Genomic DNA, 18,210 nt, shown 5'->3' with positions numbered 1-18,210 from the left:
TTATCATATTAAAAACGGAAAACATTTGCATTCATCCTATGGCAAAATGTGTAGAATTGCAAGAAATAAGATGTAAAACTGCACATTTTTCTCTCCACTACATGGTAAAATGAGCCAAATTGAAAGAAATAAGATGTAAAACTACACATTTTTCTCTCCACCCCATGGCAAAATGAGTAAAATTGCATGAAATTAGTTATAAAATTGCTAAATGTTCTCTCCGCCCTATGGCAAAATGTGTAAAATTGCAGGAAATTAACTTAGCACATTTTTGGTATCTCTTCACTCCCATATGAGGGGGGGCACTGAAATGTTTTGCTCAGAAGGTGGGGAGGGGTTGTGGATGTGGGTACGCAGACCCACTGCAGCCCCTCATGATGATTCCCGTCTTTTTGTGGCCCCCCCACGCCAATCAAAGTTGCCCATCCTGCAGTGAAGTAGGTGGTATGCTGTGATGAAAGTGACTGCATGGTTATGCTCGAAAGAACTCGAAGAAGATTGTTCGCGCAGTGCATTATGGTGACTGTACCGGCGGTTTGCTTGATGTTTTCGCCTGGTTCGTCTAATGTTATAGCGTGATGGCGGAAAGAAGAATCAAGAACTAATGTGTTTCTAACAATAGGTACCAGACATAGCGCACCTTCTTTTGGTTTGTCTACTCTTCAAAAAAGCTCAGCGATCATGTATTTATGTGGACTGCTTCCGTCTCGGTTTGGCTGTCAAATGGCTAACATTTTGCTAGCTTCGATTATCAGTCTACGTGTAACCAGCTGGTCTCTTCAGGCTGCTGCAGTCGTGGTGGGTTGCTACTCGAATATCGATGCTCGAAGAGTAACTCGTATATCGTCTGTAAAGAGCAAGTAGAAAAAATGGTCAATGACAGTTAATGTTGCCGGATGACGGGGAAATTCGAATGAGGACGGCGGTGTTTCACAGTTCGCTACAGTAGCTAGGTAACTTGGCTAACTAGAGTTATCGTTCTATCTTGTTCCCCACCTGAGATCGTTAACGTTAAGAAGCTGCAGTTGTCTAGCAGTGTGGTGAGGCAAACGCCTCTCTACTATCTAGCTATTTAAAAAGTGAAACAACTAACGCTAACTAGATTGTCAGTTAAAACGGTCATCTAATCCCAGCTAGTTAAAAAAAAAAGAACAACATCATCATCACTGGTGGTGTTGAAATATGATCTGATTCGCAGAGATAGCTGACTATATTTTCTTGACATTTTGCATTGTACAGTTTTGATCCATATAGCCCTCAGCTAGCGAATGTATTTTTCATTGTTGCTGTCAATTTAACCGTTAGTTAGCAAGCTACATGCCTTAACATTTGACGTTGTTGATATAGGCAGCTACGATGTCATTGCCCAATGACATGTTCAGTGTGTGTGGTGATTCACGTGACGTTGGTGTAAATCAGTCATGTGATTATATTGGTTAACCTATAGGCCCTGTTCTTGGTACCCTTCACTTTAATCACCAATGGTGAATTACTTTGAATTTGATCATTCAGTTTAGGTAGGACGGGGCTAGTTATGCAGACAAAGCAATAACTGAATCAATACACATAGGAAGCGAGTCAAAAGGCATTGCTTTTCTCACTGTTCGGATTATAGCCTAACACCTGCTCAACTGCACCTCTGAGCCACAATTGTCTGAGGACAATACATCTGCAGCATCTGCACTTTCACTTCTGCTTCACACTAGTGACTTGTGACAACAACTGAAGGCCATTGCTGTGCACAGAAAAATGGGCTGACATTTGAATGGATTGACTGAATTGATTGACTATTGACACAAGTGTTCCACTGTATCCTTCCTCTCTCAACATTTAGTTTTCTATGGCCCTATTTTCAATGCCCTTGGACTAAGAACTCTGAAGATGGTCCAGTTTAGGGTTTATATCGTGTTACCACAAACATGCATGTTTAGGCTATGTCTTTGTTTTGTATTGATACTCTCTGACTCAGTGCTATGTTTGCTAACTCAGCTAGCCTCTGTGGAGAGGTGCACCAATGCCATGGCCTCCAGCCACAGCTCCTCCCCAGTGCCTCATCCCAGCAGTGGTGTCAGCGAGGGAATCTTCCGGAAGGACAGGGACCCTACCCCACGACACTACAGGCCCGTCCACTCCCTGCCCGACGTCTGCCCCAAGGAGCCCACAGGTAAAGAACAAGCCTACATTTATGGTTGGCCAACAGTCTTACAAGATGAATATCTATGAAGGTTCATCTTGTGTCACTGTTGATCAGCCATATGCTGACTGTAGTCCTATTTTTCTTCCCCTCTCCCAAAGTGTGCTCTTGTACACTCTCCCTCAGGGATTTAAAATGAATGGATTGGTGTAAGGAGCTCCCTCCAGCCATTCTTGCACCAATCCAAAGCTTTTAAATGCATGAGCGGAAGTGAACGAGCGCACACTTCTTGGTGAAGGGTAGAACAATTGGTAGCCTCAAATGAGAGCGCAGTGTTGAGGATGGTGGGTCAGGCTACAGAATTGGAGCGCAACCATGGAATGCATCTCAAGATGCATTGAACGTTTCATTACTGCTGAAGGTTTCCACTGACTACATTTCCCATGTGCCCTTGCAGGCGAGGCAGCTCGGGGGCTGTGTGAGGGCCCGTCGGTGGTGGCCGACCAGCACAGGTGGACGGTGTACAACTCCAAGGTGAACCTCCCGGCCGCGCTGAATGACCCTCGACTGGCCAAGAGGGAGTCTGACTTCTTCACCAAAACCTGGGGCCTGGACTTTGCCGAGACAGAAGTCATGCCCTCCTTCTACCTCCCCAACATCACAAAGGAACACTTTGGCCCCTACCTGCAGGAAACAGCTCAGGTAACGAATACACCCCGCTGCCCCTGTCATTCAGTGTGAATTATTCAGTAGATTGGACTGAAGTAGAGGCCACTGCCTGGCCTGGGTAGTGTTCATTAGGGCATGCAACAGAGAACATTTAAAAACATGTTGCAATGGAAAAGAAAACTGTGCATTTCTTATTGGGCAAGTCCAAATAGTCCCTTCCAGTTTGTCTGTTTGGTGCCGAACACAGTCCTGGTGTCAAATCCTCTTTCTATTGTTTGGTTATTACCTTGGACCTGCCCTGTGCAATGTAATGAACATTGCATTTTAAGCTATTTCTAAGACTTTGTCTTCTTCCCTTTACTCATGGTCGAAATGGCACAAAGAAAATGCATCCACTATAATTAAACAGTATACGCTATTAGGCCTAAACTAAATCATGTCTGTATTTCTCTGTAGAGGGAGAAAATCCATGAGCGATGCAAGAGTATCTGTTCCAACAAGGATGAGCTGGATGCTGTCTCCAGCATCACAAACAACCACGGTATGCGATATGAAACAGCTCTGCACCTGGCGCCTACAGTATCTATTCTGGGCCTCCTGTTATTAGTTTTGTCAAATATCACATTTCCTTTGTGTTTAAGTGAGTTGATCCAACTAATGTGCTTTTTCACTTTCTGTTCTTCGTAGATAAATCAAGAACAGAGTTGGAGCAGGTGCCCAAGGTAATTACTTCCTCTTGTTTTGTGTTGTAAGCATGTGAGTTGTGGGGATTTCTAGAGCCCTATTGAACCGCTTTGTCCCCTTGATTTGACTGTATGCTCTCATGATTCTCAAACGTTTATACCATTAACATTTTTAAATAATATATTGTTTAATTATATTAATATCTCCCTAGACCAACTAGAGCAGCACACATACTATTTGGTTCTGGATTCCAAAATTAACATCTGGCTTAAACAGATCTTCATGAAGCCTGACTTTGCACTAGACGACCCAGCAACCTTTAACGCGGTCCTACCATGGTCCCACTTCAACAGCGCTGGCGGGAAGAGCAGCAGGGACATGGCATCGTCACGGTTACTACAGGAAAAGGTGAGCTGACGGAAAATTGTCATGTCCTGCTTTGTTTCATTGCGTCACTGTCATGTTTCCTGTTTTTGGCTTCTCCCTCTCTTTCTCAGCTGAGCCACTACCTCGACGTGGTGGAGGTGAGCATCGCGCGGCAGATCTCCCTGCGCTCCGAGGCCTTCTTCCACGCCATGTCCTCCCAGCACGAGCTCCAGGACCGCCTCACCGAAACCGCCCGCGCCGTGGCAGTCCTCCGGGGCCGCGCGGCCGCCATCGAACGCATCATGTGCGAAGGTCCGCTGCGGGCACTGCGGCAAGCGCTGACGCGCTCCAACTGCGCGCGGCTGCACAACAAGCTGAAGCTGATGGCGGCGGTGCATCAGAGCCAGCCCACTGTGCAGTTGCTGCTGTCCACCTCGGAGTTCGTTGGGGCCCTGGAGCTCATCGCCACCACCAAGGAGGTGCTGCAGCTGGAGCTGCAGGGGATACACAGCTTCAGGTGGGGGTGGGGGAGACGAGTGGGGGATGTTTGTGTTACGTACTCAGATCTATCTGTCACGGCGGTGACACTCGTCTGATTTAAAAATGCGCCAAACACTCATATGAGACAATCGTACATCAAATGATAGTAAGCAGCAGTCCACGCCAACTATTTATTGTGAGTAAGCTTTTATGGTGGCACAGATACAGCGTGGTGGCAGAACTGTATCACGCCGAAAGTTTAAAATACACACCACTTCTCGTCAGAATGCTTTTTAGAGTTTTGTGTCAATATAAGTCTTTTTAAACATGAGTCCCAGCCCACAGTCAAACATAGTGAAATACTCTGTGTATTTTAGAGTGTGGCCTTGTGATGCGTCTGACATCTCCTGTCACCCCCCCTGCAGACACCTGGGCTCGCAGCTGTGTGAGATGGAGAAGCTGATAGACAAGATGATGGTGGGGGACTTTAGCATGTACTCCAGGAGTGACCTCAACAGGAGTCTGGAGGACGACGGACAGGTCATGGAGAAGGTCTGTACCGTTGAGATAAAATATAAACAAATGTTTATATTTAATTCTGTGGTCGTTTTTATATTTAACTAATTCGTTCTCAAATGATTTACCTGGCTACACAAAGGTTTCAAATGCACTAAATCCGCTGTCAGAAGACTGGAGGGGGGGAAATGTGTGAAAAAATAAGGTTGAGGTTGAGTTCAACCGTAAATGTTGAAAAGGTGTAGTTGGAGCACCAAACTGAGGTTGTTTTTTGTCACAGTGGTCACAGATGCAATACAAACGTTCAGTCTCAATAAAGGTGGGTCCGACTCTTCCGTTTGCTACTTGGAATCTAGTGCATTAAAATGGCACATTTGGGGCAATCTCGAGATTGTTCAGATCAGAGGAAAACATCAATGTGTTTATCTTCAATCATCAACCTAATTTACATTTCAGTAGCACAATTGCCAGTTGCCTTTTGTTATGTGTATGGGAACTTTGAATGACTCTGAAGGAGATCTTAATTATCTCCATTACGCGGAAATCGTTTGGTTAATTGGTTTAAAATATGAATCTCTTTGTTTATTTGTTTATTGTAATTTAATTGATGAATTGGTGTCGTATCATAATTGATCTCTTGAAGTGAAGAACACTCTGATTGGTGTTATTGGGTTTTATAGTATTGCTCACTCTGTCTGTCTCTCGTGTGTGTGTGTGTGTGTGTGGGGGGGGAGACAGGACAGGCTGGAGTCTCTGGTGTTTGGCTTGCTGAGGCAGCGGAAGCTGGATTTTCTGGACATCTACAGCGACGAGATGATCCTAGCAGCCAAAAGCATCGTCACGCAGGTAAAAGACCAGACACAAAGTATCAGAACAGACTATCTTCATGATCATGAACATTTATGGTGAAATTCGGAAAAGGGCTTTGCCATATTAAGAGTATTTCCCAAAACCTCTCCTCCAGCACCCCCTCCCAGTTCCACTTTGTTGGTCTATTCCTGAACTAGCACACCTGTATCAAATGAGAAATGCATTTTGAATTAGTAAAACCGATATAGAAAGTAACATACTCTTATCCTGCAGTCTGTTGTCGACTCGGTGTCGCAGATTGAAGAAATTGACACCGACATCGTCACGAAGTGAGTAGTAGAGCTAGCTATACATTGCATGCGTTTGTATTTGCTTGAGCACATTGAGCTGAAGGTAATATCTCCCGAATGCACTGGGGGTGTGGTCAAAATATGGCCTGGTGTTCTGAGAATCCTTCCTCAACAAAGGAAAGGAAGCTAACCCAGTTGTTTATGGTTGTCTTAACAACAACAATGAGTTAAACTGTGTTAATCTGACATCCTGCTATTGAAAGCAGTGCTTGGAGTATGACACGAGGGGTATGAAAACAATGTGTGTGTGGAAATCTAATTGAGGGCGTAACGTTAGATTATCAGATTGAAACGTATTGTTTAGGATGGGGCTCTTCAGCTGACCAAATTCTGCCTTCAGATCATTTGATTTGGCCCCTCAAGTTTTGTTGCATAAATAGAGACATACAGAGTCTTCGGAAAGTATTCAGAACCCTTGACTTATTCCACATTTTGTTACGTTACAGCCTTGTTCTAAAATTGATTAAATAAATCCAAATCCCTCGCAATCTTCACACAATACCCCATAATGACAAAGCAAAAACAGGTTTTTAGACATTTTTGCAAATGTATAAAAATAAAAAAATCAACATACCTTATTTACATTAGTTATCAGACACTTTGTTATGAGACTCAATTGTGCTCAGGTGTTGTTGTTTCCATGGATCATCCTTGAGATGTTTCTATAACTTGATTGGAGTCCACCTGTGGTAAATTCAATAGATTGGACATGATTTGGAAAGGTAGACACCTGTCTATATAAAGGTTCCATATTTGACAGTGCATGTCAGAGCACAAACCAAGCCATGAGGTCGAAGGAATTGTCTGTAGAGCTGAGCAATCGGGGGAGACTGGTCACGGTCAAGAAGGTGAACAAGAACCCGATGGTCACTCTGACAGAGGTCCAGAGTTCCTCTGTGGAGATGGGAGGACCTTCCAGAAGGACGACCATCTTGCAGCACTCCACCAATCAGGCCTTTATGATTGAGTGGCCAGACGGAAGCCACTCCTCAGTAAAAGGCACATGACAGCCCGCTTGGAGTTTGCCAAAGGGCACCTAAAGACTCTCAGACCATGAGAAACAAGATTGTCTGGTCTGATGAAACCAAGATTCAACCTTGTGACCTGAATGCCAAGCATCACATCTGGAGGAAACCTGGCACCATCCATACGGTGAAGCATGGTGGTGGTAGCATCATGCTGTGGGGGTGTTTTTCAGCGGCAGACTGGGAGACTAGTCAGGACCAAGGGAAAGGATCAAAGTACAGAGATCCTTGATGGAAAACCTTGCTTCGTGAGTCTCAATGTCCTTGAGTGGCCGAGCCTAAGCCAGTTACCGATCAAACATCTCTGGAGAGACCTGAAAATAGCTGTGCAGCAACGCTTCCCATCCAACCTGACAGAGCTTGAGATGATCTGCAGAGAAGAATGGGAGAAACTCCCCAAATACAGGTGTGCCAAGCTTGTAGCATCATACCCAAGAAGACTTGAGGCTGTAATCCCTGCCAACGTACTGAGTAAAGGGTCTGAATACTTATGTAAATGTGATTTAAGTTTACTTTTAATACATTTGCAAAAATGTCTAAGCAAGTTTTGGCTTTGTTATTATGGGGTATTGTGTGGAGATTGATGAGGAAAAACAACTATTTAATCAATTTTAGAATAAGGGTGTAATGTATTTCAAGTCAAGGGTTCTGAATACATTCCGAATGTACTGTGTTTGTGTGCATGCACTCAACACAAATATTAATACAACATGTGAAGTGTTGGTCCCATGTTTCATGAGCTGAAATTAAAGATCCCAGAATTGTTCCATATGCACATAAAGCTTATTTCTCTCAAATTTTGTGCACAAATTTGTTTACATCCGTGTTAGTGATTATTTCTCCTTTGCCAAGATAATCTATTCACCTGACCGGTGTGGCATATCAAGAACCTGGACAGACAAGTGTAGGGGGCCAGATGTGACTGAATTTTTGCGGGTGTGGAGAGAGGGTGGAGGAGGATGCTTGCCTTGAAGCGCTGGGCATCTTGTTATGACATGGATTATAAATGCTAGTTGAACATTGAACATACCATAATTATCACGTTTCACATTTTATTAACTACAGGAAGGTAAGACGTGTTTTTAATTCTGCTGCTCTGCACACATAAGCTTGCTAGCTAGAACTAGTCCAACGTTAAGCCAACTGTCGGAGGTTCAGTTAAAGTTAAAGTTCCTCCATAGAAGCCGCTCCTCCATAGGTGTAATTCTGTGGGCCTAATTCTTCTGTACTTAGACATATCTCCCTAATTTCTTAATCACGCTTCGAACGTCAGTAGGCTACAGTAGAATATGCTTCAGAGATGGGAGGGGTATGTAGCCTAAACACACACTGGCAAATATTTTCAGCTGGCAGGCTGACCCTGGAATACGTTTCTTATTGACAGTGAGGGCTTTGTATAGGTGCTTTGTTGGACTAAGAATGTTTTTTAAATTTTTTAATAACTAAAAAATATATTTAAAAAAATATATATTTGTGAAAAATATTTGAATTGTTGACAACACTATTAGGCAACATAAATTGGTTAAATCACATTTCATGACCCATGGGGTCAATTCATCAATATTCAGACAAAGTTGTGTATAAAATAATGCCTATAATAATACAAAAAACTGCACTGTCTTCTCAGTGTTGTCTGAACATGTGGGAAACATGGTGAAAAAACCTGGCTCATTCAGAAATGTAAGAGAACCATTTTGAGGGACATGGCACTATACACCACCTGAACGCATTCATTTGAATGTAATTGAGTATTTATGTTTGGACATACAAAATTACCATAATTTGACATCGGTCCTCATTTAACAATGCTTACCTACCTATGAAAGCCATTGAAGCAGACCTAAAATAAATAAAACAAATATATTGTTCACATGAGTAAAAATGCTATGCGTTGCTGGTGTGACCCTCCTGGTATTATTTATTTAACCTTTATTTTACTAGGCAAGTAGGTAAAGAACAACTTCTTATTTTCAATGACTGCCTAGGAACAGTGGGTTAACTGCCTGTTCAGGAGCAGAACGACAGATTTGTACCTTGTCAGCTCGGGGATTCGAACTTGCAAACTTTCGGTTACTAGTCCAACACTCTAACCACTAGGCTACCTGGTAGAGCGCTGTTATTTCCAATATAAACATTAAGCTGGCAAAGAAAAGCAAAAAATAATTGCAAGTTCTTATTTGAGTTGTTAGGAATTGAAGGTTAATCAAAATAAAATAAAAATCCTAGATGTTTTTCAACAGAGTTAAAGGGTTCTTTCTGTTGCAAAACATTTTGATATGGTTTGCACTAATGAATACAACCCTGCTTTCTGCTTCTGGTTGGTCAGGCTGGCAGACCAGATGCGTCTGATGACCTTCCCCCAGTGGTTTGAGCTGCTGAAGTCCGTCTTTGAGAACTTCATTCTCTTCCTGAAGAGGATCAAGGTGAGGATCACACTTTATTGAAACACAATCCCGGTCAGATTTAATCAAAATGGGATTTATGGAATTGTCTTCTTGCTGAATAGAAGACTTGAAGTGATGTTTTTTTTTTCATTGGTGTACAAACCAGCTGTTTTAAAGTGCATTATTTTACTAGCCCATTTGTAGTACATAATTAATAACTTTGTGTAGGACTCTGTTGATGATCCGTGCCTTTCATTTATCTTGTGTAGTTAGCAATGTTGGTGTCAATTCCATTTAAATTCAAGAAGCTTTTCAGTAAGGAAAATGTCTAATTGGATTTGAAATTTGTTTACTTTCTGAATTGCCTGGAATTTAAATGGGAGTGACCACAACCCTGGTAGTTAGTTCCTCTGCCCTATAAGTTTGTCCTTATGCTGTGTCCCACAGGTGACACTCAGTGTGGTGAGGAATGTCGTGCTGGAGGCGCTGGACAGCAGTCAGAAGAGCCATCTGCTGGAGCGGGCTGCAGCGGGGGGCCTGACTGTGGCCCCAGGAACCCCTCTCAACCAGGAGGAAGCAGAACTGGCCTACCTCACGCACGAGGGCCTGTTCATCAGCGATGCTCTCAATGATGCCCAGCTGCACCTGGGGGCAAGCACAGGCCAGGAGCAGAGCTCCACCGTGGGGCCCAGGCAGGCCCTGTCACGTATGGATGGTTGTGGTAGTGGCTCCGCCTCAGGGACCACAGAGTCGTCCACCAGCAGGGAACACGCTTTCCGGCCAGGAGGGGCCGCCATCTCGTGAGTCACTCACCACCTTCACCAACCACAAACGCACTGTTAACACTACTGAGTCAGGTTAACACTACTGAGTCAGGATATACTGTGCTGTGCTGGCCTGGTTATTATTCCACCAAAGTAAAGTTTTGGTTGGCAAGGCAGTGTGAAAAAGATTCAATACATGCTGCACATCTGTATACACTCAGGAAATCAAAGTAACTGTCCAGTGTTTTCTGATTTATATCAAATATGATCTATTATTAATTACAATATACGTGAAATAGTTTTCCTTCCAAAATGTTATGCTCAAAAGCAACTTTTCTGTGTTTGAATGGTGTGGGCGTACACCAACAAAAGAATACAGGGTTATTCTGGATCAAAAAAGGGGCTTAGGTGGTGGGCGTGGCAGGGGGCGCAGTCGGTCCATTAGCGAGAACATTTTAGAGGCCCCCCATTTTGGTGGTGTAGAAACATATTTTTTGAAGTTAAGCCAATTACCTACAATTCTACATGTTCTCTAAGCTCCATGGGAGAAGATTTTGCCTTTTTAAAGTTAATTTCCTGCAATTCTATACACTTTTCTGTGGTTAACCCTAGTCGATGTCTGCTCCCCTTTGGAAATCAAGTTGGCATAATAATAAAAAAATCCCCATTTAAAAATAAATAAATAAATAAAGATCTGTTTTAAGCTAGATATTTCCACCGCATCCTCGGATGTTGGCCATCTGCGGTGGAAGGTGGCCCGAGCTACAGCAGTGTTTGTTAGACCAGGAGACATCTCACAGAAACGACTACTATGACCCCTCTATATAGAGACTCACAAACTCCGCTTTGCTGTATGACCCCCACAAGCGTCACGGGACTGGTCTGAAGTCAGTACTGCCGATCTGCCACCTTCCCGTCTGTAGCATCCGAACAGTTTGGGCAACAACATTAATATAACCCCTCTGTGGAAAGGTGGGTCTCTCTAGGACGCCTCACAAGACTTGTCTGAAATGTAGCCCAGTACAAGTTCAAACAAATGATGTATATTAGGTACAGCACCCTGTTCACGAAATTGGATCGCTCCTACAGACAGTCACGTGGCCGTTGCTTGCTATATTAAGCAAATAACTTTTGTTTATACTTTATTTAGTTTTGTCTACTACTGAGTGTGCCGTCAGTATTCTATTCAATAGAATTACAAAAAAAAAAGTGTAATTCTAGTAATTGTATTTCTATGCTGTCTGTCCGGCTGCAGGTCCAGTGAGGACCTGATGCCCAGTGACCTGGAGCTGGGCCGCGTGGCCAATAACATCCAGGAGCTGCTCTACACCGCCTCAGACGTCAGCCACGACCACTGTGTCAAAGTCCTCATGGCCAGAGCCAAGGTAGCGAGCTCGTTTAACGCATGACAGGATAAACAACACGCAGCATGACCAATGCACTCTCAGCTGGCTTATGTGTGACTTTCCATTGATGTTCTGAAGTGACAAAGTAAAATGGGAATAACTCCAACCCTGCTAGTAGTATTTCATGTTTGTAACCTTGAAATAAATCCCTTTCTCTCTCCGTCAGGATGGCTCCCTGGAGCGTCTGAGCTCGGCAGAGTTTGTGTTTCTGTCCCAGGCGGTGGAAGGCTTTGTGAGGGACACAGAGAAGCTGTGCTGCCGGCGCAGTGTGTCCCTAAGGGGGGCGCTACAGAGCCAGGCCAACCGCTTTGTCCATCGCTTCCACGAGGAGCGTAAGACCAAGCTCAGGTATTAGACTGGAGAGTACAGACACACACACACACACTTCTAAATAGGGATTAGAGGTGCAATACTTCAGGAACTTAAACCATCTATTCTAACTGTGCGTGTGGGTTCTCTCCAGTCTGCTGCTGGACAATGAGCGGTGGAAGCAGGCAGAGGTTCCTGCAGAATTCCAGGACCTGGTTAACTCCATAGCAGATGGCAGGATCACACTACCCGAACGCAAACCCCAAGGTAACATACCATTTGAGCACAAAATGAGCACCCGTCACCTGCGGGTAGATTTAGATTTTGTCTGGTTAGAATGTCTATTTCACCAGGCAGGTGGTCAATTTGCAGGACTCTACAGTGTGAGTATTACTTTCGCGAATAAAAAGAGTCAAAGGTCAAGTGTGAGCACAGTTAGGGTTAGATAAATGCTGCAGTAGTTGTTTTCAAAGTATTTCTGCTGTTTTGTTTCATAGCTGCTAATCGCTCAAATAAATAGGAATCCTATGTCCCACCTCGCAGTAACACAGCCTGGCAGGGGAGCGAGGCACACTGAGTGAAGTGCTGATAGATTAATTTTGGAGGCGCTGCGCACAGGCTTAACTTGGTCCAATTTACTTAAGTCTACAATGTAAAACTTTTTTGTTTTTTTTGGTTATTTACATTGTGAGGTTGTTTTTCAATGTTAGTTTGAGTCTGTTGCTTCAACTGGTAGCAAAGAGACAGATCCCAAATCTCGGAGACAACGAGACCACTCAAGTTACTTACTAATGTATTTTTTTAGAAACATTACAAAGCATGGTCATCTGTTTTTTGGTGTTTATGTAATTATGTCAAAAATATTTTGGTTAAAGACCTGAGTGGCTGGTAGATATTTTCATCTACCTGCCACAGTGGCTGGTGGACTAAAGTGAATTGTATGCCCTGTATACCATGCTTACCATCGTCTGTCACTGACCCAGGCTCTGCACCACTGTCAGTCCAGGTTCCCGATGGTCAGTTCCCAAAAAATATTTGTCTGTCCCCAGACTGACTGAGTTTATTTTCTGTCTTCTTCTCAATACCAGGCACAGAAGAAAGGAAACCAAGTGATTATTTGCACATTGATGGCCAGAAATATGCTGTTGTTGGGTAGGTAACTACAATAAATGCTCATTTCCACTCCCACATTCAAAATGTAAGGATTGTAGGACAAATTATGATAAGACCCTTATTGACTGGTGTCCTCTGTCCTCCTCATCAGCACGGTGTTACTACTGATCCGGATCTTCCTGGAGTACTGTCAGTGTGTCAACGACATCCCTTCCATCTCCACGGACATGCTCACTCGCCTCTCAGACCTACTCAAGGTAACAACCCCCCCGTGTGGCAACAGTCTAGAATAATGGTCTGAGTGTTGGCTACATTCACCTGGCAAGCATCCCACTAACAAACTGCCATCGTGTTGTTGTATTGAATGGCCCCTGACACCCCCCCCCCCCCCCCTCCTTTGACAGCACTTCAACTCTCGGAGCTGCCAGCTGGTCCTGGGGGCAGGAGCAATACAAGTGGTGGGACTCAAGACCATCACCACTAAAAACCTGGGTGTGTATCAGGGCATGTGAGCGGTGTGCGATTCCCGCCGCTCCAGTAGCGCTCCGTTCATCTCAGGGCATGCCCGGCCCAGCATGCATCTGTAGTCTGCTTGTGTGCTGCCATCTATAGCCCCTTGCTTTAGCTACTGCCATGGAGTTCGCTAAATATTTTCATAAACTGATAAAACGCACAGCTGCTAAATCAAGGTGACTTAGAAAGATGAGGACCAAGAGCAAGAGAGGGAGTGTTCAAACTATAGAATCATTGTGGAATCTGAAGTGACACACATCCCGAAAGCATGATGGTGTACTTACTACATGCACATGCTAAAAGAAAGGAACGAGGTGGGTAGATGACTACAGTGCGTTCGGAAAGTATTCGGACCCCTTGACTTTTTCCACATTTTCTTACGTTACAGCCTTCAACTAAAATGGATTAAATTATTTGACAAAGTGAAAACCGATTTTCTTTTTGGGGGGGGGGGGGGGAATTCTTGCAAATGTATTACAAATTTAAAACATACCTTATTTACATAATTATTCAGACCCTTAGCTTTGAGACTCAAATTGAGCTCCGTGCATCTTGTTTCCAATGATCATCCTTGAGATGTTTCTACAACTTGATTGGACATGATTTGGGAAGGTGCACACCTGTCTATATAAGGTCCCACAGTGTATCTCAGAGCAAAAAAAAACAAGCTCTGAGACAGGACTTTGCTGAAGCACAGATCTGGGGAAAGGTACCAAGTCTCAATGTCCTTGAGTGGCCCAGCCAGAGCCCGGACTTGAACCTGATCGAACATCTCTGGAGTACTGAAAATACTTGTGCAGCGACGCTCCCCATTCAACCTGACAGAGCTTGAGAGGATCTGCAGAGAAGAACGGGAGAAACTCCCCAAATACAGGTGTGCCAAGCTTGTAGCGTCTTACCCAAGAAGACTCCAGGCTCTAATTGCTGCCAAAGGTGCTTCAACAAAGTACTTAGTAAAGGGTCTGAATACTGTAAATGTGATTTTATTTATTTATTTAAATACATTTGCTAAAATATCTAAACCTGTTTTTGCTTTGCCATTATGGGGTATTGTGTGTAGATTGGGGGAGGGGGGAAAACTATTCAATCAATTTTAGAAAAGGGCTGTAAAGTAACAAAATGTGGAAAAAGTCTAGGGGTTCTGAATTCTTTCCCGATAGCACTGTAAGTGTGTCCATTTGTAGCAAAGTGTTTCTAAACTAAAAATCAGGTCTCTTAAAAGTAGTATTCATTTTTGTTCTGTTACCTATACAATAGGCCGTAATTGATTTTGGCCTGGCATATTCCCATGTTCAAGACGCTTTCTGTTCGGATAGGGTTATTTTGCCTATAAACCTTTAGGCCTGCTTATAGACAAAAAACAACTGCATCCCTGCCCAGCCTAGCAATAGTGGCCAATGGGGCGTTTAGCATCCCCAGTGGCTCTGCAAGAGTGGAGAAGATAATGTCTGCTACTGGCTGACAGGCTCCTTCACATGAGCCTGAATCCAGACTGGCCAAACTCCTGTTTCTAAAAATTAATTCAAAGGCACTGTCATTTTTTATTAACTTTGAATTAAATAAAAAAGTCACCGCTTATTTGCGCAACTTATAGACTATAATCATTTAATACAGCAAAATGTTTACGTGCTGAGCGCTTTAGGTCCCTACCAGCCAATTGTGTCGCACTCGTAAATGCTTCAAAGTATTTCTTTGTAGGCTATAGCCTTGACATAATAAAAATAATTTTCACAACCTGTCTGGCTCCTGGCCTATTTAATGTAGCCTATTTGAAATGATTTGCGCTTCTTTTATTCATACTTTTCATTAAAATCATATGGCTTAGTTTCAATTCTTCAAAACCAAATGGTAGGTCCAGGTAGTCACAACAATAGATGGGTGTTGGTTAAATAGTGATTTTAATGAATGGAGCGAATTTGGAACGGCAGTTTAACCTGTGGGCCAGAGCGGTGTTTCGTGGAGCGGTTGGAAAGGACTTGGAGCGCCGGAGCAGGGCGCCAGCTCTGCTCTGCTCAATTTCCAACCGCTCACATACTCTGCTATGTACCACTTGGTCGTGTCCAATAAGACAAGCGCAATTTCATTTTCCATTTTAAATTGTCTATGGTGTTTGCCCTACTGAACACAACCTGGTGCTTTGCAATGAACCGTATGCTTTGCTCCACTACAGGGTTACCTCCACATTTTGTGTGTGTGTGTGTGTAGAAATAACCATAGTGTGTCTTTCCTCAGCCCTGGCCTCTCGCTGTCTTCAGCTGGTGGTTCACTACATTCCCGTCATCAGGGCCCACTTTGAGACCAAGCTGGCGCCCAAGCAGTACAGCGTCCTCAGGCACTTTGACCACATCACTAAGGTGAGCACTGACACCCACAGACCTGCACGCGTGGACAGTACTCTAGTTCGGAGATTCACTTGTACACTGAGTGACACGATGTGCAAGCCTCGAGTTTTAATACTTCCCCCCCCCCTCCTGTTTTGGGCAAGGACTACAACGATCACATAGCAGAGATCTCCGCTAAACTGATGGCGATCATGGACAGCTTGTTTGAGAAGGTGCTGTCTAAGGTGAGTTCTACAGGTTCAAACCGCTCTCAAACTCTCCCCGTCTAACCTGCAACACCAGTTTATGAAGATCGCTGTAGCCAGTGTCAGAGTATCAACATATCATGTGAATATCTACTTGGTCTCCTGCCAGTATGAAGTCAAGGCCCCCATGCCCTCGGCCTGCTTTCGCAACGTGTGTAAACAAATGGCCAAAATGCACGAAGCCCTTTACGAGCTCCTACCTGAAGAACAGGCACAGGTAACATATGGCAATAATACCACAGAGCTTATTCAATTACTTCTAATTATTCAAATTTGTCATTCTGAATAATACAATGTACTACGTAACTACGGTACCTTATAACATACTGGGCACGTTCCAGGTTGTCTTCATTGCAGTCGCAACTGACTAGACATGTTGAGTTGAGGGTAACTCTTTCCCCCTCTTTCCTCCGGGCCTTAGATGTTGTTCCTGAGGATCAATGCAAGCTTTAAAATGCACCTTAAAAGGCAGCTGGCCCGTCTTGGTGTGCACCACGACGGTGGACCTCAACATGGGTGGGTGTTTCTCTGATTCTGTGGTGGTTGAGAGAGAACAACATTTCTGTAATATTGCCAAAAAATGTGTCCTACAGTTATATGATCTCTGCTTGATTGACTATATTAAACAGAACGCGCAATGGAGAATCTCTAGTGAAAGTGATTTTGGTCCAGAACTTGGCTTCATGTGTCTGATAAAACAGCTTCTTGTCACTAAAGGATAATGTACCTTACAATTGCAATGGACTTGTTGAATGATGACTTGAAAGCACTTCTCTGATTTCTCACCCCACTCCAGGCTGGTGACGGTGGATGTGGCATTTTACACTGAGAACGTTCAATCACTGAGGGCCCTTGAAAAGCTGGACTTGAACATGGCTGAGATCTGGGAGCAGAAGAGGTGATGATGGGGGAGGGAGTAGTCGTCCTACCTACAGTGTGACGCCATGTTAACTCACCCTGGAGGGAAGGGAGAAACTAACTCTAATCAGGTTGTTGTTGTAAAGAGACTGTACCTGCTTCACCTTCCAGCAGCCAGCCTGCCCAGGGATCTCACTGAAGCCACCTGAAGAGGGCAACTGTCTGGGTACAGAAAGAGAACGGACATCTGGTAGTGGTGGTGGTGCTTCAAAGGGAGAAACTGCCCCAGGCAGCAGCGCTGTGGGACCAAACCCTGAAAGCGGCATGATGTAGAACAGGCTACGTAACATGGCACCCTATTCCCTATTTAGTGTACCACTAGCACAATATATAGGGAATAGGGTGCCATTTCGGACACCGACATGGGCTTTCTTTTAAAGAAATACGAGAGACTTTTAGGACACAACTAACTGCTGCCTGTCACCTCACACTGTGCAATTCAACTACAGACTTTGATTGGCCTGAAATGACGACAGGGTTCAGAACATGTCACTTACTGGAGAAGGTTGTTTTTTTTTGTTCAGGTGGAAAGCATATTGTTTCTCACGTCCATCAACGAATAACAAAGCCACTCTGACGCATTCAGACCTGTGTTTAAGCTAAATGGTCATGTAAGTTGACCACTGGTCTTTCATTGACTAAACATTTTACGTCTTCTCAATTTGCACTGAATACAGCATTCCTTTCCATGGCACTTATTTAACCTTTTTACTGTGCAATTTCTCTCCAATAATAATGCCACTGAACATTGCTAGTTAGTTAAATTGCTTGTCTACTGACAGACATTATGCACAATTGTTCCCCTCTCTGTAATGACCGAGCTAAGTCATTCTATATAAGGCATTATCTTCCAACAAGGCTACATCAAATGGGCAGTAAACTCCACTGCATCAGTCGTGTGACAGGTCTATCCAGCATGAGAGAACATTGGTTTCTGGAGTCAAGCTCTAGTTCTATTAACTGGCTGTCTGCACTGTGTGAACGATACACCTCAGCCAATGGTATACAAGAAGCAGTCTACTTCAAAAGTGCCTACTTTTGATAACTATCAAATACAGACAATAGTATACTGTTTGAGTGCCTGTGTATATGTCTGTCTGTTGGGCCCTCATTGCTGCTCTGGTTGAGATGGGTAAGGAAGTGTGGCAAACTGGAAATCTCACCACTTTATCTTGAATCCCA

At 43.9% G+C, this 18,210-nt stretch overlaps 1 protein-coding gene across 4 annotated transcripts; it reads left to right on the top strand.

The window, feature by feature from the left end:
* The first annotated feature begins 282 nt into the window (after positions 1 to 282).
* Positions 283 to 17,731, top strand: LOC135539378 (vacuolar protein sorting-associated protein 54-like). 4 transcript variants are annotated; one of them, XM_064965223.1, is made up of 24 exons: positions 283 to 622; positions 1,990 to 2,164; positions 2,592 to 2,836; positions 3,260 to 3,344; positions 3,491 to 3,525; positions 3,764 to 3,895; positions 3,985 to 4,370; positions 4,759 to 4,885; positions 5,130 to 5,168; positions 5,588 to 5,695; positions 5,933 to 5,988; positions 9,361 to 9,457; positions 9,866 to 10,218; positions 11,438 to 11,567; positions 11,755 to 11,936; positions 12,052 to 12,164; positions 12,986 to 13,049; positions 13,162 to 13,267; positions 13,415 to 13,502; positions 15,756 to 15,877; positions 16,009 to 16,089; positions 16,220 to 16,327; positions 16,532 to 16,626; positions 16,907 to 17,731. In XM_064965223.1, the coding sequence occupies exons 2-24, from the start codon at positions 2,020 to 2,022 to the stop codon at positions 17,010 to 17,012; spliced, it is 3,003 nt and encodes a 1,000-aa protein (XP_064821295.1). In that variant the 5' UTR covers positions 283 to 622; positions 1,990 to 2,019; the 3' UTR covers positions 17,013 to 17,731. The 4 variants fall into 4 exon arrangements, with proteins under 4 accessions (XP_064821295.1, XP_064821293.1, XP_064821294.1 ...); XM_064965221.1 differs by having other exon boundaries at positions 283 to 798; XM_064965224.1 differs by lacking the exon at positions 283 to 622 and adding an exon at positions 805 to 953.
* Positions 17,732 to 18,210: the final 479 nt, after the last annotated feature.

Source organism: Oncorhynchus masou, chromosome 5, assembly GCF_036934945.1.
Source record: "Oncorhynchus masou masou isolate Uvic2021 chromosome 5, UVic_Omas_1.1, whole genome shotgun sequence".
NCBI lineage: Eukaryota > Metazoa > Chordata > Actinopteri > Salmoniformes > Salmonidae > Oncorhynchus > Oncorhynchus masou.
Note: the sequence above shows the minus strand (reverse complement) of the source record. Positions and strands in the feature narration are given on the sequence as shown.